The sequence below is a fragment of the Leuciscus leuciscus genome, assembly GCF_965113295.1.
Source record: "Leuciscus leuciscus genome assembly, chromosome: 25".
Taxonomy (NCBI): Eukaryota; Metazoa; Chordata; class Actinopteri; order Cypriniformes; family Leuciscidae; genus Leuciscus; species Leuciscus leuciscus.
In genome coordinates, this window is record NC_138724.1 from 17,324,967 (window position 1) to 17,347,716 (window position 22,750).

The 22,750-nt window shown below is 36.5% G+C and overlaps 1 protein-coding gene across 2 annotated transcripts in view; it reads right to left on the reverse strand.

The window, feature by feature from the left end:
- tafa5b (TAFA chemokine like family member 5b) overlaps positions 1-19,728 on the reverse strand; it is a 48,604-nt gene extending 28,876 nt beyond the window's left edge. The window contains exon 1 of one of the 2 annotated variants that reach the window (XM_082159358.1): positions 19,256-19,728. In XM_082159358.1, the coding sequence (XP_082015484.1) occupies positions 19,256-19,364 (109 nt within the window). In that variant the 5' untranslated portion in view covers positions 19,365-19,728. Of the gene's footprint in view, positions 1-2,260; positions 3,058-19,255 lie in introns of those variants that run through there. The other variant, XM_082159359.1, reaches the window with a different exon arrangement.
- Between the last annotated feature and the right edge of the window lie 3,022 nt (positions 19,729-22,750).

Below are 22,750 nucleotides of genomic sequence, written 5' to 3' on the forward strand. Positions count from 1 at the left end.
AACATATCAACCAATACCAAGTAATATCACAATACCATGTGTTGTGTAGTTAATTCATGATTCAAATCTACAAAATGGACCAAATTCTCATAAATACATAGATGTAAATGAAAACTAATAGATTCGATTTTCATGTGAATTCTTTATTAATGAGAATTAACTGGCTTTGTTACTTATCAAATGAAATTAGTGTAAACAAAATCTATCTTAGCACTGCAGAAGTGGCACAGATGCTGCATCTGGAGTGACATTTAGATGTATTTACACTGACAGTTTAATGCTGCTCAGAGGTGGTATCAAGGCATTTACACTGCAATTACAATTGAGATTATTAATTAACAATAATTTTATGAGATTCATATTTTAAATATAAAATTATGAATATAGAAATATGAAATGTTGAAAAACATCAAATAATGGGCCTTCTTTTAAGTGGGAAACTAAAACCGCCAGTAGGTGGCATCAAGTCTTAATGACTGAGTCACTGAATCATTCATTCAAACAATTCAACATTCAACATTCATTCAGGAACGAAGCAAGTGACTTTATGAACAACTCATTGAATCATTGACACGCCTGAATCATTCAAAAGGATTCATTCAGAAACTAAACACCCGCTGTGTGTTTCTAGAGAAGTACAACCGTTCTGCTTTGTTTAGAATAACTATTTACATAGGAAAAAAATATTGTCTAAAAAACTGTCATTTAATAATAACTTTTTGTTTATTGAACTGTTGTATAAAATCAGTCACATTTGCAATTGTGCTGATATTCGGAAAAACATATTGTCATATTGCTAAACTATGTTTAGACTATCATGTTATAGCCTAAATGAGCTATAAAGCAAGTCACATTTTAATTACGATTGAAATGATTGATAAGAAATGAGTGCAAATGCCACTGTTGATGAATTGAATTCCATTCATTATGATTCTAGAAACAAACCACCTGTTACAGAAGTGGTCAAAAGAGCACGAATTGAGAGAATAAATTCTTATATAAAGATCTTATGATGTTGAATAGAGATGTTTGAGCTTCTAATTTAAAAAATCTTTTCATACCCTTTCATCTGATAAACCAGGGCAATCAATGACGTATAACGTTTCATTGCAAAATGAGCTGCAATCAGACGCACTTTTGAAGGATTACACTCAATAAGGTACAAATTCTACACAGCATTTCATGAACGTTTCAAATAGTTGTACTGCCGCAAATACAACATTACTTGCGTAGGCCTACTACTGTTTATCGCCAGTATTTTGAAGCTTTGGTATCGCGATACTACCGTGGTACAGGTATACCGTGCAAGTGCAACCCTGATATGTTATATGGCACTCTAAAAATATTACATTTAAGAGAAAAAGAACACCTGTTAAAACATATTAACAATTTCTCATTTTGCATATTCAACAAGGCATTGTGTATACTTTTATGGTAAGATATTGCTTAAATTATATTTTTTTAAGTAAATCTTAGAAACTTCTTTATAATTTGTGTAGAAAGAGGCCTTACCATCCCATACGCTTATGTTTTTTATGTCGTATTTTATGTTTAGTTCAAGTTTACTGCATTATTTTAGTGTCTCGTGCAGTTTGTGTAACTGAAAAATATTAAAAAAAAACAAAATGCTTTTGAAAAGTAAAAATTCTGAACTGTATATTTAACAAGGCAATATAGTATTCTTTTACGGTAAGATATTGCTGAAATTATATTTTTGTAAGTAAATCTTAGAAACCACCTTATAATCCTGCATTTCCATCCCACAATTCCCTATACACAAATGTACGTTTAAGTTTTTTGTTGCATTTTGTGTTAAGTTTCCTGCATTATTTTAGTGTCTGATGGTGTTTGATGTTTGTGTATGTAACTGTGGTCTGTCTTCTTTATGTTATTATAGTTGCTGTAGAGGCCAAATTTCATTGACGTATCATCATGTGGCCTTCCATTGTTCCACCTGTACAATTATCAGTAGTAGGCTACATTTCACAGTAACACACATTTTTTAATACTCAAATAGGTTGGTATTAATATTGTATGATTTAATGACGTATATGGGCTACAGTTATGAAAAATAAATAACGCGTAATAGGCAACCCAAAAGTCATCAAAATGTTTACATCATCACTATACATTTACGGTAAAGTTCTGGCAACCACAACTGCATGTTTTTCTTATGAGCCTAATAATTTATCGTAAAATTAGCACTTTTTTTTCAGCATTCAGTTAATTCTGCCAAGTTGACCGTTAGAGTACGGCTTACCTTCGCCGAAGAAATGCGCTTGAATCCAGAAGAGCAGAAAAAAGCCCAGCGCCGCTCCCGCGAGCGCCCACGCCACACGAAGATGCTGCATCTTTCTGAAGATATGACGCGTTCACAACAGCACATCCATCCCAACTCAACACGCAATAAACATTCCCTTATTCTCAGGAAGAACAGGCTGATCGGTAAGGACACTTTCCATGCGGAAAAGCCTATCGCTACGTGTGGAACTGCTCGCGCGACAGGTTTCTATTCGGAGAGATTAAAGTTCAATACGAGTTTCAACGCGGCATCTGACACTTCGTGTCCCATTAACCGCAGCATAGTCTCTCTCTCAATTCTCGCCGCATGTCTTCACACATCCACGCACGAGCCTCGAACTAAATATAAACAACTTTCGCCCACGGAATTCCGTTAAAGTCCAGGAAAAGACCTCAATATGTCCAGCATCACGCGAGAGGTCTCTAGACTACTGCATTGTTGACTTCCCAGCAGAAATTGTGCGGACGCGCGTGCATCCCAAGAAAGCGCGCGGTGCTGCCCGTCTGAGCGTCTCCTATTTAACTGAGGCTGCGGGTCTGCACGCGAGTTTCATCTTGGTTGAAAATCGACGTCATCACTGTTAAATCTGTCAATCTCCGGGCGATTCCACTTATGAGATCGAGAAAGACATACCTGGCTACAGTAGGCCACCAGTTATATTCTAAACTGCAGAAGTACAGTTTGTACTTTTTGCTATATTCTTTCTCATTTTTTATTTTCACCTGACAGTAATACATAAGTTAAGGCGTCTTCAATCTTCAATCAAAAAGTCACATTTATTATGCTGTTTAAAAAGGAGAGTTTCCATTAATATTAATACACTATGAAATTGTTTATTTTAAGTTTTAATAGTTTATTTACTTTCTATTGTGGTTGCCATAACTTTACTGTATAAATAAAGTGATGATATTACAAGCATTTTGGTGACTGCATATTTTCTTTTCTAACTTCACAGTTTCTGTAAGATAATCACACAAACATTAACACACCAGGACCATATATATATATATATATATATATTAAATATATATATATATATATGAAGAGTTCAGATGCAAAAGCCTCTAAGTGCCATCTGAAATTTTCTTCTAGAATGATCATTTTTATCAAGCTTGTATATTTAAGTTCAGTATTTTCACTTAAATGCCAATGAAAATTACCTATTAATTGTCATTTAAGTGAAATTACTGAACTTAAATATACAAGCTTGATAAAAATGATCATTCTAGAAGAAAATTTCAGATGGCACTTAGAGGCTTTTGCATCTGAACTCTTCATATATATATATATATATATATATATATATATATATATATATATATATATATATATACACATAGGCTACATATATACATACACACATAAGAGAGAGAGAGAGAGAAGTAGATGTGTGTGTGTGTGTGTGTGTGTGTGTGTGTGTGTGTGTGTGTGTGTGTGTGTGTGTGTGTGTGTGTGTGTGTGTGTGTGTGTGTGTGTGTGTAGCCTTGTGTGTATGTATGTATATATATCCATAAATTATATAGCTAATATTTTTTTCTAATACATTTTTACAGTAAAAAAATGTATTCAAATGTTTTAATTTACATGACTTGCATGGTAGGCTACTTCATAGTTTACATATCAGGTCAAAATTCATTTCTTTCATTTCCCATCTGATATCCATCTTAGGAAATGTTAAATATCATGCTGATGTTCAGATTTATATGTAAATATCAAGCTGTCATTTAGGAGATGCTTTTACCCGAAGCCATTTACAGTACAGGCTATTTTTAACAGTGACAGTAATCCCCCTGGATCAACATGAGGTTCGGTACACACACAATCTAAATTAACATTCATATTTAATGCATGCATATGCATTTCAGGAGGGAGACTTGCTTTCTCATGGTTTATTAGTTTTAGTTATTTCCCTAATCTTCCCTAAAAATGCTTCTTCATCCAGTGATGAATAGCTCTTTTCTTTGTCTCTTGATGATATAATTAATAATGATCTATTTTAATGCATATATTCAGATTTAAAAGTAATCAATTTTCTCTGCTGTTAATGTCACTTTTCATATTACCCCCAAGTACAGCTGTCCACACATGACATCCCATCATATTCTCATATTGTTTTCACGTACTCCGGCTTCAGAGGAAGAATGGCAATCAATCAGCGGGGACCCAATTAAATATGTTCAGAATACCGCAGCACTGCAAAGTCAAGCTGCTACTGAAATATCCTGCCCTATAATAACATGTTCCTCCTGTGTTGCCAATATATCTCCAACAGATCTAGCATTTTCTCCCGCTCTATCTCTCAATTTCCATCTCGTCTAAGGGGAATATCTATATTTGACGCTGCAGTGTTTGTTAGCGGTACTGTATGAAAAAAATGTGGTGGGACAATAGACCTGGTTCCAATTTATTAAGCCGCCTTTCATTTATTTACTTTTTACATTTGTTTTCCATAGTAATTGCAACGTCTCAGAGGAGACACCGGAAAGCAATATTGGTGTGATATATGAACAATATCAGCCAGACTCAGTACCCTATTTTGTTTGCTATTTTTGGTGGATAAAAAAATCACACCAAGCTAATCCAGCTATAAAATCTGCGAATGACGATTACCCATAGAAAGTATCTGAGTATGAATATTTATTTCTGAACTGTTTTAATCAAGTATTTAGCAGCTATTATGGTGAAAATAAACAGTGTGAATTAAACAATTGTTGAAATTCCATTAAAAAAAAAACCAATTTCAATTCATGGACTTAATCTCTCAGATCAATGCAGGGACAAGCCACTGTTTGCCCTTTTTATCTAAATCCTTTTCTTGGATTTGGAATCAGAAATCAATTTGTTCAGAGAACTTCTTAAACAGATAGCTATAAGAACATCAGCACCAAACTTTAGATTTGAAATGATAAAGATTACTTAGGCTACTAAACATTTATCTCATGCTAATGAGAGCATTAGAAGCATCCCCGCATATGAAAACTCTGTCAAGCTCCATAATGACAAAAAGCACCATAAAAGTATAATAAAAGTGTCATGTGATAGATTTATGTGAAGAGACAGAAATTTAAGTCCGTATTCAATGACATTCTTCCCCTGCAGTGAGCTGTTAACCGGATCAGTGAATCAGTTGAACTTGAGATCCAAACTGTATAAAAATAGTCTGAATGAAATTCAGGGTATTTTAAGAACAGCATGTGCTAATGTGCTTTGGAGGCAGGGTAAAAAATAAAAACATATTAATGCATCTTGACTTACACAATCTTCCTGTCTGAGAGCCAAGGGCGCTCTCACCTGCACCGTAATGTTATGCAGCATTCCTGTCAGCGTTATCACTGCAACACTCTGGGGGAGCAAAGCGCAGACCACCGCTTGACTGCTGAATGTCCCTAAAGCGCACTTTCCACTTCACAATACGCCTGACGACATGGTGTGTCTTGTTATAATCAATATCTTTGTCATTGTCAGGATTAGTCACAGGGCCACCGTCTTCACTGACCCTGGGAACCTGCTACCTGAATGAAAGTCTAGAGGACACACATCAAGAGAGCAAAGCAATGATTCTGTGAAATCTGCTAAATACTTCTCAGAGATAGTTGAACCAAAAATTCGGTCATCATTTACCCTAATGTCGTTCCAAACCTGTATAGCTTTCTTTATTCTGTGTAAGAAAAAAGGAAGATATCTTGAAAAATTGTGGGGGGGTTTTGTCCACACAATGAAAGTCAATGGGGATCAGTGGAGTTGTTTTGGACCCCATTGAGTTACATTGTATGGACAAAAGCAGTTTTCATTCTTCAAAATATATTTTTTTTATGTAGTACAATGATGTTCGGTCTCTAATGTGACATTTTTGCATGTCATGAACAAACTCTTAAGTAGTGCAAATTTTAACAAAAGTGCATTTTGGGAAAAGCCATCCGGATCTCATAAGAAAACAAAACAAATAGTTTACAATTCAGCCTATTTGTATGATTTGTCTTCGTACAAAAAGATTTTAAGAAAAAGCATGAAGGTTTATAATCGAACCCTCACTGGGGCGTAAGCAGATCGTATGAAAACCTGCAATTGAGATTGTTCAAATTCATCGAAACTACATGCCAATTCAAGAACATGTAAAATAGTTACAAAATGCCATGAGAGTGAATTGGGTAAAGCATTTTAAAAAGATACTTTTGAATGCGCTGAAGTGCTGAAGAGCTGAAGAGATCCAATCACAAATGGATTTGTGAACTAAATCAACTGATTCTATGAAAGAATACGAATTAAAAGAAAAATTGGTTAATGAAACATGAATGAGATTCATGTCTAATCATTGAAAAAAACCAAATGTATATCAATAATGGTTGCAAAATAATCAAAAGGAATGTTCCCAAAATGTTAAGAAAAAAAGGTTTTAAAACATAAAAAAAAAAAAAACTGGATGTTTTTAACATTCAGAAATAAGAAATTGGAACGTTAGCTAGCCGTTCTTAGAACATACTGTATTATTGTTAGCTGGGATAGAACTTGAATATATGATAGTTTAATGATGCTTTTGTCTGACAGCTCCAGTCATCATCATTCACTTTCTCTATATTAAAGTGGCCAGAATATTCTTCAATCATATGGATTCAGAACAACATGAGAGTGTGTAAATAATGACAGAATTTCATTTCTGGATGAACTAGACCTTTAACGCAAGACAAAAGAGCATCCTATCAGAATGACAATGAATAGCAGGTGAAATGACTCATATCTCTCAAAATCAAACTAATTTCAATACTGATGTGCAGATGTAAGACTTTCTGCTCTGACAGGTGTTCGAACCACAGGATCATGGCTTCTACGGTGTGAAACCTTCATTTCAATTCAGCATAATTAGTAAAGACAGATTTTAACCAAAGAAAATACAAGAAACCTGAAGAGGAGAAGAAATTGGTACACTTAAGGAAATTCCAGCACCAACCAAAGTCTAAACTGCACAGCGCATCCTTATTACAGTTTGGGTTGTGCAATCCAATTTGGATGAATCCCATTAAATGTGACATCCGCCTTCACAATATACATTCCAGTAAATCTGCTGCATTTTAGCAATGTTTATCCCCCGGTTTCAAGATACGTTGATCCATATGGCATTTAAATCTCCGACTCTTGTTTAGCTAATGTGGAACCATATATATTTAAAACTACATTGTGAAATTGTAACTGTATCTTTTGATATGAGCGATGAGTGATGCGTTTCTGCTGTCAGAGGTAATCAGAATGGATTAAGCCTCACAGTTTTACTCCCAGACAGTCCGAAAAAGAAAAGCTGATAGTAGAGATCCCAATCAAAGAGAGGTGGGAAACTGTGACAAGTCCAGATACGCTGAGTGATAAGAAGGAAGGGCTCTTCTTCTCTCGCCTGCCCGCAAAGACTTTTGTAATCAATCTACACAGACTAATTTGGGCCGGTCTTCACATTGTGTCTCAAAAAGAGGAAAAGTGAGAAATGGTCTGACAGGCCAGTGTAAAGCTGTAGAGTCACGGGTCCTGCAGTGCACTACATTTCATTCCTCTATCATATACATGTATGGCTTAAAATATTAAACTCAATTTGTACGGTTGAAACATATTACATTGAAATTTTATTGCGATAATATTTAACTCATGCAGTTTAACTATTTATGGTGTGATGGTGTTAAATTAAGTTCACCATTAAAATTGTCAATCCGTTTTTTTAAATATTCTTGTATTTATTATAAATGATTATTCCGTGCACATCGTCGTTTTTTAAAATTCACGTGCCCTCATAATCTTTAATCAAAACAACTTCCCTCCCTCTTGCAACGACATCTCTTCTCTTCTCTGATGGCGTGTTTATTGGCATGAGGGCGGGACAACCTGTCACTCACTTGAGATCGACCAATAGCAAACCACAACCATCCAATCAATTCCCAATCGACAAAATCAAGTCCCACCCCACATTTTTCTTCTTCCTGGTGTACATCACAATGCAAAGAAATCGCAACTTCTGTTTGATGCCGACTTTAAGACTTGTGATTTAAGGATTAATTGAACATTTTAAATGTGTTCAATACTGTTTGAATAATTGTTGCCATTAGAGCCATGTTTCAGAGCGTTTTGCACTAATTTCTGAAACAATTATCGCAACTAACTTCAAGTTGACACCCTCATGCAAACTATCAATCCTACTCTATTTGCCTATTTCTAAAAGTCTGTTCAAAAGGTAGCCTCCTACATGACAGAAATTACTCCATAAAGTCAATATTTACTGAGTTAAACAGCAGTGCCTTGGTCTGTTTAAAAGATAAATGGGGGGGGGGGGGGGGAGGGGGGGAGGGGGATCTCAAAAAGTGCATGAGAATGGAAAAGCAGATCTTTCTCTAGTTCTGATGGGTTTTCCATGCAGGGCAGGCCAGTATTATTAAGGACAGTATTGATTTGACTGAACTAACATTTTGTCCATTGACAGTGATGCACCCTTGTTGCTAGTGTTTATGAAATGGATAGCATGTGTGAAATTAATTATTGACAGATTCAAATGTGCAGTCCACAGCGGCGTAAATGTTGATAGTAAGCAGTTTTTGACAAACGTTTTGGATAAATCATTCAGACAAGGTGTAGTGTGGGCAAGCAACCGAGCTTAAAAAGGCTTTCATATGAATGATGCAGGGGTAGATGATCAAGTTGTAATGCTAAATTCACTTGGCTGGTCAAAACAGACAACTTCTGTGACCACATTTCTAAAGTGCTACATCATTCGGCACAGTGAAACACTGCAGATTTCATAACATTATCACTATGCATTATCATAGTGACATTATCACCAAGCAAATTCACTTGGCTGGTCAAAACAGACAACTTCTGTGACCACATTTCTAAAGTGCTACATCATTCTTCACAGTGAAACACTGCAGATTTCATAACATTATCACTATGCAGGGATTTAAAGGAAACCCTTCAGTCAGATGATTCTATGAGCAATGACTGAAAGAGACTGAAAAAGAGATTGCTTATTAAAATCTAATATCTTGTAAAGGATCAGTAAAATGAAATACAGATTTGACTAAAATATTGTTTAGGCCAGAGATGTAATCACGAGAAGGCATTCCACCGAGGATAACTCTATTTTCTCAAACTGTTGGCGGCATTACCACCGCATTGAGAGAGAGGAGAAAAAAGTTAATGTGCTTGTAAAAGATGGGCCACTTTATGAATTTTACTGCCCACAGGTCAGATGGGAATACATTCATTCTATATTCAGTGCAGAATTTATACCAGTTTCCCGTCGTTGCTATGCAAAGCACACAAGAACATTTTCAAGGCAAATCATAAAGCATCTGCCCTTCAGTAGATGGAGAAAAAATTCTGAAAAGGTGTGTATGTATGTGTGTGTCTGTCTGTCCTTTAATACTTCTCTCAGGACATGCCATTTTTTAATTATTGGTCTATATAAAGGTCAGTGACATGATGCTCATTTTTGGTCTGAATCTATTCATTTTATTCAGAAAACCTTTAACTCTTTCCACGCCAGAGTTTTATAAAAAATGAAACAAAGTTGCCAGCGAGCCCCCAGAATATTTTGTTGTTTGAGTATGTAAACACTCAATGGATTTATGAATGGCAGTGAAGCGACGTAACTGACGCTGGTAGGCCACGTGATAAGGGCAACATGGCGAATATAGTATGTCCAGATTACATTCATACTATAATAGAACATACTTCTTATTCAAAATAAGTATGTATGTAGTCTTTGCAGACTACTGGATGTAGTCTTTGACAAAAATGCAATTTTCTCAGCTTTTTGCTAAAATTTTTACTTTTTTATGAAACTTGATGTTGAAATGGGAGGAAATGATGGCATAGAGATGACAGAAATGATAGACAATGTTGTCAGAAATTACATGAAGTGACAGAAAATAATGGTATAGAGAGGACAGGAAATGATAGACAATGTTGTCAGAAATTACATGAAATGCTAGGAAATGATGGCATAGAGAGGACAGGAAAGGACAGGAAATGATGGCATAGAGAGGACAGGAAATGCTAGGAAATGATGGCATAGAGAGGACAGGAAATGCTAGGAAATGATGGAAAAGAGAGGACAGGAAATGCTAGGAAATGATGGCATAGAGAGGACAGGAAATGACAGGAAATGACAGGAAATTATGGCAAAGAGAGGACAGGAAATGACAGGAAATTATGGAATAGAGAGGACAGGAAATGATAGACAATGTTGTCAGAAATTACATGAAATGATAGGAAATGATGGCATAGAGAGGACAGGAAATGCTAGGAAATGATGGCATAGAGAGGACAGGAAATGCTAGGAAATGCTGGCATAGAGAGGACGGGAAATGATAGGAAATGATGGCATAGAGAGGACAGGAAATGATAGGAAATGATGGCATAGAGAGGACAGGAAATGCTAGGAAATGCTGGCATAGAGAGGCCGGGAAATGATAGGAAATGCTGGCATAGAGAGGCCGGGAAATGATAGGAAATGATGGCATAGAGAGGACAGGAAATGCTAGGAAATGATGGCATAGAGAGGACGGGAAATGATAGGAAATGATGGCATAGAGAGGACGGGAAATGATAGGAAATGCTGGCATAGAGAGGACAGGAAATGATAGGAAATGATGGCATAGAGAGGACGGGAAATGCTAGGAAATGCTGGCATAGAGAGGAAGGGAAATGATAGGAAATGATGGCATAGAGAGGACAGGAAATGCTAGAAAATGCTGGCATAGAGAGGACAGGAAATGCTAGGAAATGATGGCATAGAGAGGACAGGAAATGCTAGGAAATGATGGCATAGAGAGGACGGGAAATGCTAGGAAATGATGGCATAGAGAGGACGGGAAATGATAGGAAATGATGGCATAGAGAGGACAGGAAATGCTAGGAAATGATGGCATAGAGAGGACAGGAAATGATAAGACAATGTTGTCAGAAATTACATGAAATTATAGGAAATTATGGCATAGAGAGGACAGGAAATGCTAGGAAATGATGGCATAGAGAGGACGGGAAATGATAGGAAATGATGGCACAGGAAATGATGGCATAAAGAGGACAGGAAATGACAGGAAATGATGGCATAGAGAGGACAGGAAATGATGGCATAGAGAGGACAGGAAATGACAGGAAATGATGGCATAGAGAGGACAGGAAATGACAGGAAATGATGGCATAGAGAGGACAGGAAATGCTAGGAAATTATGGCATAGAGAGGACAGGAAATGATAGGAAATGATGGCATAGAGAGGACAGGAAATGACAGGAAATGATGGCATAGAGAGGACAGGAAATGACAGGAAATGATGGCATAGAGAGGACAGGAAATGATAGGAAATGATGGCATAGAGAGGACAGGAAATTACAGGAAATGATGGCATAGAGAGGACAGGAAATGACAGGAAATGATGGCATAGAGAGGACAGGAAATGATAGGAAATGATGGCATATAGAGGACAGGAAATGATAGGAAATGATGGCATAGAGAGGACAGGAAATGATAGGAAATGATGGCATAGAGAGGCCGGGAAATGATAGGAAATGATGGCATAGAGAGGACAGGAAATGATAGGAAATGATGGCATAGAGAGGACAGGAAATGATAGGAACTGATGGCATAGAGAGGACGGGAAATGATAGGAAATGATGGCATATAGAAGACGGGAAATGATAGGAAATGATGGCATAGAGAGGACAGGAAATGACAGGAAATGATGGCATAGAGAGGACAGGAAATTATGGCATAGAGAGGACAGGAAATGACAGGAAATGATGGCATAGAGAGGACAGGAAATGACAGGAAATGATGGCATAGAGAGGACAGGAAATGCTAGGAAATGATGGCATAGAGAGGACAGGAAATGACAGGAAATGATGGCATAGAGAGGACAGGAAATGACAGGAAATGATGGCATAGAGAGGACAGGAAATGATAGGAAATGATGGCATATAGAGGACAGGAAATGATAGGAAATGATGGCATAGAGAGGACAGGAAATGATAGGAAAGGATGGCATAGAGAGGACAGGAAATGACAGGAAATGATGGCATAGAGAGGACAGGAAATGACAGGAAATGATGGCATAGAGAGGACAGGAAATGACAGGAAATGATGGCATAGAGAGGACAGGAAATGATAGGAAATGATGGCATATAGAGGACAGGAAATGATAGGAAATGATGGCATAGAGAGGACAGGAAATGATGGCATAGAGAGGACAGGAAATGACAGGAAATGATGGCATAGAGAGGACAGGAAATGATAGGAAAGGATGGCATAGAGAGGACAGGAAATGATGGCATAGAGAGGACAGGAAATGACAGGAAATGATGGCATAGAGAGGACAGGAAATGACAGGAAATGATGGCATAGAGAGGACAGGAAATGACAGGAAATGATGGCATAGAGAGGACAGGAAATGATAGGAAATGATGGCATATAGAGGACAGGAAATGATAGGAAATGATGGCATAGAGAGGACAGGAAATGATGGCATAGAGAGGACAGGAAATGACAGGAAATGACAGGAAATGATGGCATAGAGAGGACAGGAAATGATAGGAAATGATGGCATATAGAGGAAGACAGTAGAGCAGACAGTCATGACTGTGTGTCAAGGTCAATAAAATCTCTTAAAATAACAGATAGTTTGACCTTTTTGACCGATAAATTGAAACTTTTCTTGAAAACGGTCCTTTTTCAAAACCATATGAAACAAACAGGAATACAAAGGGTATGTTTCTAAGATTTTGGCCTGTGTTCTAATCTAGATTTTTTAAATATCCGTACTTTTATTTGTCATTGACCTATAAACAGACATCTCAATTATCCCATTCCCAGAGTTTATGACACTGTGTCCGGTTTATAACAGGTTCAGACAAATCTCGAGACCTCTGCATTCTGTTCCATTCAGTTTTGTGAATTACTGAAATGCATGTCAGGGATTATGAAGGAACATCTCAGGAACTTACAGAACAAAGTGATTTTTCTAGTTTACTTCTGGCAGCGTTTGTTGAGCTTATGAAAAATGAAGGTCGTCATATACGAAATGCAGGGTAATGATACTGTTTCAGCTTTTGACCTGAGGTTAAGGCCGATTATAAACAAGCAGGTAGCGTCTGCAATCAATACCGACAAATACTTGCAAAGGAGGGGGGCTAAAAAAAAAGATGAATAAATGAACAAAATGACCTTGGTGGCAGCCAGGCTCTTTGCATATGACAATTTGTTTTTAGAGACCGGAGAAAGCATTCCAACGCTGCCACAAGAGCGTTTCCTGAAAGCTTTTCTTAAATTATTTGAGCCACAAAGAGATTCCGCAACAAGCAAAGGCATCAGCTGCTTTACATTATTCAAGACTTACACAATGGCACTTCTGGCACGTCTCCTGCTTTCAAATTGAACTTGATTTAGTTAAGCTGGGAGAGCAAGAATCTGAGGATAGAGTGGCCTGCCAGACAGCAGGGAGGAGAGTCACTAACAGTACTCACTGCGGTCTACATGTGGCGCGAAACGCCGTTGACCTTCTGTCCGAAATTGTAACAATGCTTTGGGTCTGAAAGTATTATATCTGCGGATGATGAACCGCGCTCGCTGAAACTTTGGAGGGTGAACGTTGGGAATGAGAGAGATTCTTTTCGATATTGCCACGAAAAACCTAATATAACACATATTAATAGGATTTGGCCGGGACTATATAGTGCCAATACAATCTAACATTTATTGCTCCCGAGAAAAAGAGCAGAAGCAAGAAACCAAGGTTTCAGGAATAGAGCAGTAGAGAGATTTTTTTTTCCTGAGACAGCCAATGAAGCTTAACAAAGCCATGTTTCAAAATGTATGAATGTATCAGCTGGAATTACACTGCTCCAGTTAAATAAATATCTTCAGGGTTTCTCTTCCCCTGTGTCCGTTGAATGAGCTCTTGTAAACACACTTCTCTCTCTCTCTCTCTCTCTCTCTCTCTATCTATCTCTCTCTTGCTCTTTTTCTCACCCTCAATGGGTTTTGCAAACGGCCTGATTGATCTATTGTTGGCTTGTGTGGAAGTGTAGAAGGTATCTCAATGTCAGTGCATTATTGGAACGGAAGCTTCGGAAAAGAACTACACCATAAACCACATTAATTGAGCGGCTTCATTATCCGCCGGCTTTATTAAAATAGCAGCTCATTTAGTTGTCGTGCACCAGACTTCATATTTCTTTCCTGGCGCTGCTATCAAACTTGTTTATTTTTCCAAAGTAGTTTATTTCATCGGCTACGAATCGTTGGACCAAAAAAAAACTCCCATCTACTTTAGTTTGATTGTCTCTTTTTGCTTCTTTTCTCCGTTTCCCCGTTTTATTATTTATTTGTTTTGTTTTGTTTTGTAAAGTGCTTCCTTTAGAGGGAAAAAAGGCTTGCCCTGCCCCCACAGTGGAGTAGCCTAGCACCTTGGGCGATTAGTATTTTGCAAACTAAAAAATGTCTTTGTCAAGTCATGTAAGTTTGAATTTTTTCTCAAGGCATACTTTTGTGCTCTCTCATCTTCAAAGTGACTAGCTTTGCTCTTTGTGTATAAATGTATATGTATGTGTGTGTATTCATTTATGTTTCACTTAAGTACACACTCTTTCTTTTCTATGACTATGCCTTTTTTCCTCTTGTACAGCGTTTGCATCTTAGAGCTACATTTTCAGTAGTGGCATTTGTACCATTGTTTTAAAAACATGTCAGCTTTTGCAGTAACAAGCGACTTTGTGCAGTGAGTAGATGTGTAGTGTGTCAAAACTCTGCATTGCTGTTTTTAATGTCACTTTGTGTATGCTGTACAACTAACAAAGCTGGTTTAGTAATCAAATTGTCCAAAATGCACAGTAAAAAAATATTGCTGTGATTATTTATCACAACTTAATTTTTTGAAATTATTTGGAAAAAAATTACTATTTGAATAAGAAATAATGTTGTTTAAAAAAATTTTTTTTAAGTATGTGTTCATGTTTGACTTTGAATATTAAGTTAATATTAAGTTTAAAAAAACTTTAGTTTAGCTAAGTTGGATATTTAAGTTATCTCAGCTAATTTAAAGGTGTTATAACTTATTGCAGCAAATATTTTTACAGTTGAATTCAATTATTTTGAGTGATTCGGTTCATTCAGATAGTTCATGTTTATGAAAAGCAGATCTTTTATCCAAAGTCATTTGCATTGATATATATTTGATCAGTTCATGCATTCCTTGGGAATCAGTTGAGAGAATGATTTTAAGACTCATTTGTTTAATTTCTGAATGAATTAGTTGACTAAACAAATCAGTTGACTGAATGATTCAGTGACTCATTCATAAAGCTGTTCACTTGTTTTGTTCAGTGTTTTTGAATGAATCGGTTGAGTAAAATGATTCAATGGCTCAGTCAAAGAAAGTAGCTTGTTTTGTCCCTGAATGCATAAGTGTTTTTGAATGAATAACTGAATGATTCAGTGACTCGTTTATATAAATGGTCATTTTGGTGCATTCAAGTCTTCAAGGGAAATTCGTAATTATGAAAGTCTTAAGAAAGAATTAAGGAATTAAGAATGAAAAGAATGAAAAGAATTAAAAGAATCTTTAAAGAATTAAGAAAGTCTTAACTTTGTCTTAACTTAAAGGTATAGTGGAGGATCTTTCCGAATTTTAGATAAGACCCGCCCTCTCCACTTTTTGAATAAGTTTGATTGATTCACCAGAATAATTGACAATTAGGAGGACCAATAGTATGATCCACCCGGAAGTAAAAAATCCTCCGCTATACCTTTAAAGACTTTGTGGTGATATTCATGTGCTTTCGACTCATAAATACAATGTTTCTGACATGTAATGAATGCACCATTTGATTCGTTCCTGAATGAAATTGTATTTTTGAACGAATCGCATAAATGATTTGATGATTCTGATCACTCATAAGACAGACCCTTGTCGCCACCTACTGTCTCAAGGATATAACTTGCAGAAAGAATCATTGAATATCCCCATCACAAATGCACAGACTGACAGTCTTTGCTGGATTGAATACAGTATAAACACAGTTGGAACGTCGCTCAGCCAATCAAATTCAAGGACAGACTGTTGTATAATTATAGGATTTATTCTAGCTAGATGTATTTTGTATAAAGTTATCTTCCCAAGTTAATCTCACCCTAATTGGGATAAATTGTTTCATTAGATTGTTATATATTTAAAAAGACACTGCCCTCTTAAGTAACTTCAATGTAGTTACCAATTGTTTTTTAGTACTTATTTTAGAACTTATTGTTCAATGTAGTTACCTATTGCTAAAAGCCCTTACCTAGGGTTTTTAGCTTAGCGAGCTAGATTTAAAATAGCTTCCCTAACAGTGCCCTTGTGCTTGTTTCAAAATACTTTATTTGATACAAATGGGAACTATGTGTGTCTGATATTTGCAAATCTCTCTAAAAAAGCAGTGTGAGGAGTTCCTGGAGGATGTGCCTCAGTTTTCACTTGGGGGCTGAAGCTAAAGTAATAGAAATCTAAAGTTAGTATATTATGGCTCTCTAACTGCTCGACTACTTTGAGAGTCTTTTCCACCCTTTGCATTTGAAGAGCCATTTTAATGAATCCCATCCATGCTCTTAAAACTTTAAAGAAGCGACTCCAAGAGAGCTTTTGAACAGTGAGTGCCGTCAGAGGGATCCAATGTCTCATAAGCACTTTAGAAGGTATTGTTCTTAGAAATTCAATTTTTTTAAGCTTGCTTGTTTGAAAGGAAGTTTAAAAGAATGCTAGCAGTCTTGATTCCTCATCACATGCATAATAAAGCATATGCCTGCACAGCATGGTAAATGTGTAGAAATACATACAATAAATGGTTGCTTTTTATGCAAGTACTTGATCATGAGCGGCTTATAGATGCTCTGCATAATGAGTCTGTAGGTCAAGAGCCACTCACACTCTGCTGGTCATCACAACCATTGCATAACTTGATTTTCAAAAGCCAGAGAACAGTATAGACGGATTAAAAGAGTACGATGTGTCAGCTCTGGAATGAAGACTTTTTGAAATCCCAATATTTTGTATTCTGACTCAACACACCACTTGCAAAATTGCAAATTTTCAGTATGAATAATTTGAGTTCAATGGCATGCAGAGAAATTGTTGATTCAACTGTTTTGAGCATTACAGTTGCTGGTTAGAAAACATATTTTAGGTTTTTTTTTATGTGTATTATGTGTATGCACTGAACAGATGGCCTGTCTCCAAGCTTATTCTGAGTTATGGACTCTAGTGTGGTACTAGTGCATTCTAGCTTTTAAAAGATAAATAATAGCTCAAATACATGGAAAAAGATTCTTGTTGCTTTTATTGAAATGATTTGGCTGTTTTAGGCCCCCACATTAGAAGTCCCAAAATCTGTTCAGAGGTTAAAATGTTGTGTGAATGCTGTCTCCGCAGAGCAATCAATAAAGACTTCCATTTGCTGGCCTGTCTTAGAAAGAACTAAAGATTTTAATGTACTCAAGTCAATATGCAATGGTGACTCAGACAAGAACACAGCCCTTCTGAAAGCTACAATGGGCTCTGGGTGTCTGCTCCAGAAATGCTACATCCCCTAATAAAACTGATTAAGGGGTTTTGCCTATTTGCTGAAAGGCCACTGGGGAGGAAGTGTCTGTTTTTTGCTGTGTCCTCTAACTAAATGCAGTGCTATAGATGGAATCGATAGGACAACACGACGCTAATGAAGACTCAGGCAGTGGGACAGCCACAGTACAGTGGGGCTTGACTCCTGAGTCCCCAAACACCAGACCAGTAATCTAGTCATATAGCGGGAATGAACTTGATTAAGTTAAATGTAGTAACTAAATGGACATTTACTCTTCTCTCTCTCTCTCTCTCTCTCTCTCTCTCTCTCTCTCTCTCTCTATCTTTATAGTAGCGTAGACTGTAGGAAAGTTGGTTGGTAAAAGTGAGGGAATGACTGTAAAAAATATCTATCTATCTATCTATCTATCTATCTATCTATATGTCTATCTATTTCTCTATCTGTCTATCTATCTATCTATCTATCTATCTATCTGTCTATCTGTCTATCTATCTGTCTATCTATCTATTTCTCTATCATTGATAAAAGAGGGGAAGTTAATATCTAAAATGATAGATCTATCTAACTATCTATCTATCTATCTGTCTGTCTATCTATCTATCTATCTATCTATCTATCTGTCTGTCTGTCTGTCTATCTATCTATCTATCTATCTATTTCTCTATCATTGGTAAAAGAGGGGAAGTTAATATCTAAAATGATAGATCTATCTATCTAACTATCTATTTATCTATCTATCATTGGTAAATGAGGGGAAATGAATGTGTAAAATGAAAGATCTATCTATCTATCTATCTATTTATCTATCTATCATAGGCAAAATTAATATCTAATATGATCTATCTATCATTGGTGACAGGGGAAATTATTGTCTAAAACGATAGATCTATCTGTCTGTCTGTCTGTCTGTCTGTCTGTCTGTCTGTCTGTCTGACTATCTATCATTAGTGAAATAGGGGAAATTGTAGATCTATCTACTATATATCATTGGTGAAATAGGGGAAATTATATATCTATCTATGTACTGTCTCTATCTATATACTGTCTCTATCTATATATCTGTCTGTCTGTCTGTCTGTCTGTCTGTCTGTCTGTCTGTCTGTCTGTCTGTCAATGGTAAAAGTGGGGAAATAGAAAAGGGAAAAATGGAGAGAGAAAAAATGGAGGGGGGGGGATAATATGTAAAAACTATTTAACAGCACTTGTGGTTAAATGCTCTAACCAGAACTCTTCGTTTTGATTTATCCTGTTTTCATATCGAGCTTATCACATAACGAACTCATTATTGCTTCTGAACTCACAATTGCATGATTGTCGACGAGTTATGGGAATAAATGAAAGATTCATAAGGCAGGAGAGCAGTTTACTTACCGCAGTACAGGATCAGCAGACCGCTCAACAACACCACAACCCAGAAAGTTGAGGACATCGTCAGCCACGCATTCCTCCGTCTAGTCCTCTTCCTAAAGGGCGAAGCCATCAAAGTCAGCCTCAATTCTCCAGTCAAATTAGCCTCCAATCTGGCTCATATAGCCAGCAGCGATTCACGCGTCGGCTTTCGTCTCAAAGTTGCCATAAAGAAACAAACGAGGGAGAAACGGCGCGAACGTATCCGTGAGAAGCACTGAAATGAGACTGCAAAAAGAAGATCCTCTGTTATCAGCGGTGCGTTAGAGACTATTCAAGCTAACACTTTAAAGGAAAATAGGCTAAATCATGTCTCGCAGAGCTACTAACCGACAGATAACTTAAAAAGAGATAAGATGGGGTAAAAAATAGACTGCAACTGTAAAACTTTAAAAAGAAATTGGCTGCTGAATTGGAGAGAAGCGATGCTGCCGTTTCATCCGGCGACTACAGAAAAGTGCTTGATAACTGAAGTGAATATATATATATATATATATATATATATATATATATATATATATATATATATATATATATATATATATATATATATATATATATATATATATATATATATAGTCAAATCAACAAGTTTCTGTTGATTAAGCCAATCTCCTTCGTTGTATTAACTCAAATTTTATTTTAGGGCAACCAGGTAACTTACTTTTTTTAAGTTAAACCAAAACCAACAATATTTTTTTACATGGGTCAGTGGCAGTGGCAGTATTTTGTTTGCCTGGATATACTAAATAAAATATTACATAAAAAAGTTATATTTCCATAATAAATGGCAACAAAAAAAACATACTTAAAATGACTTGAATGAAACAGAATCTAAATCCTGCACAGCAACCTCTTTACAAGCCCTAGTAACATCTAGCCTACCTATTAAAATAGCACAATATAAATCGAATCCGGTTGTTCATTCTCTTAAAATATGGACTCAGCTATGCCAGCATTTGCAGTTAAGAAGAGCACTTCTGCTTCACAGCCCAATATAATAATCATGCATTCCTCCCTGCCAAACTAGACTCTGCATTTAAACAATGGCAAGATAAGGGCATTGCTCAGTTTGGTGATCTTTATATTGATGGTCTTTTTGCTAGTTTTAATGATTTGTGTTCCAAATTCAATCTTACAGTATCAAACCGACCTGTTTCGTTATTTTCAGATACGTCATTTTGTGAATGCCCAAAGCCCATCATTTCCATATATTCCATCTAAGTCTTCTGTAGACTCTTTGTTTGAAGTTCCCCTTCATCTACAATGTTTTATTTCAAGAATATATACAATTCTCATGTCTTTAAAAAGTGTGGGAACAGACAAGATTACAGTTTTTCTCAGTCGCTTTGGTGCATTTCTCAGATCAGAAATGAAATTCTCAAAACTACTTGTTCAACCTCCACATCATCTTGTCACTTGTGCACATCATAAAAGCAGTTTCTCATTCTTTTGAACAAGTTGCGATTACTTTGGTACATTCATGCAATTGATTATGTACAATTGTCTGCGGTTTCCTACATTATCAGTTGCTAATGCCGTGTTGCTCAAAATGTATTAAAAATGTATTTCTATATCACAATAAAATTGTAATGTTTTTTTGTTTTGTTTTGTCAGACCACTAGTAAAAGTAACTGTGAATCCTATCCAGTCTCTTTCAATCAATAACTCACGTACAGTAGTGTGTAAATTTGTACTTTTGAAATGGATATATGGCTTACAGAAGAATTGCAGCTTTGTACATTTCAATACAAACTGTTGACATAGTTTACATCAGGTAAGAGGGCAGTGTTTTATTGACAACATGACTAAGCATTTTGACTATTTTGTTTGTAAACAATGACACAAGGACTTTTCATTCTGATGGCACTGATATGTTCATTGACATAAATACTTACTTTTGAGAGATGACCTAAAGATTTAGTAAGTTACAGACTTTTGCAGGTAATCCGATGTGTGATGCTATTTGTACGAATTGTTTTGAGAATGCACTTCTTTGCAAATATTAAGGATGATTTGAGAAATGCACCAAAGCGACTGATGAGAAAAACTGTAAAAGTGGATGGGAGAAAGAGCTTGGAATAGTATTTTCAGATGTTTTTGGAGCAGTGCGCTACGCAAAGTGAATACCTCTTGTGCCCAATTGAGTTTAATTCAAGGTTTTGCCGTGTGCACCTAAGCAGAACACGTATTGCTTCTTTTAATCTTACTTTTGACAAGACCTGTATAAGATGTCACATTGGTCTTACTCACATGTTTTGGACGTGCCCCACACTTACTATTTACTAGTCAACCATATTTGATACACTTTCTAAAGTATGTGAAGTACAATGAAGCCATGTGCTGAATTTGCTATATTTGGTACTCCAGGTTATGAAACGAGTCTGACTCAAAGACAACTAAACATTATTGCCTTTGCATCCTTATTGGCAGATGGGTTTTATTACATTGGAAATCTACAAACCCAACAAAAGCATTGCACTGGCTTCAGGATTTGATGTTATACCTTCACTTAGGAAAGATTAATTATTCAATTAGAGGTTCCCATAAATGTGTGTGTGTTTATGTGTGATTTAAAGAAAATATGTTTTTAGTAATGATCAAGTTGCAAGGAAAGTTTTTCAGTGTTTACTTTATGCCACCTGGCATTTTAGAGCCACTAAATCAAGAATTCTGTTGAATATGTCATAAACACTTCAAAAATGTATGAAACCAACATGAATAAAAAGACTCCATTTCTTAAACTTGGCATCTCAAAAGTACATTTTAAAAAGATTTATCCTCACAGACATCTGCATTTTTCATTGACAGGCTATGCATTTATCCCACTGTGTGCATTTTAGTATTCACAACATTACATAGCATTTTTCCCTGCGATAAGCCTTTGAATTCAACATCACCTTAAGCTGTGGACACCAACATAATATCCAAGCAGAGACCAGAGGAAATGGTCTTGATAAAACTTTGATATCGGAAAAGTGCTGTTTGTGTTTAATATACAAACCGTTTAGATGAACTTGACTAGTCACAAACATGGGACTCAAATACTAATGCAGGGTGAAAAACTTGCAATTTAATTAAGTCAGCCCTCAGCACTGGTGTCCTCATGGGAAAGCCTTGTTTTCCTACGTCATCCACGTGAGAGATGACGGTGTTTGATGGTTTTATTTATGACATGCTAAGTTTCATTCCTTTGAAGGATCAATAGATCAAGTGTGGGTGGGTTCCTGGGGCAAAGAGTAGACGATGGTGTCTGGCACGTGTCTATAATTCATAATCCTAGAGCTTGGATTGCTGGGATACTCAGATGATTGTGTACAATAGCAGACAGCCCTCGACCCACCTCTTTCTAAACCCCTTGGTGTCCACCCCTGGCCCCGGGCCATCCCCAAGGGAAATCACAACTATTTCAAAGCGGCCTGCTGAAGGAAAGGAGAAGAAATATTTCAAACTGTATAA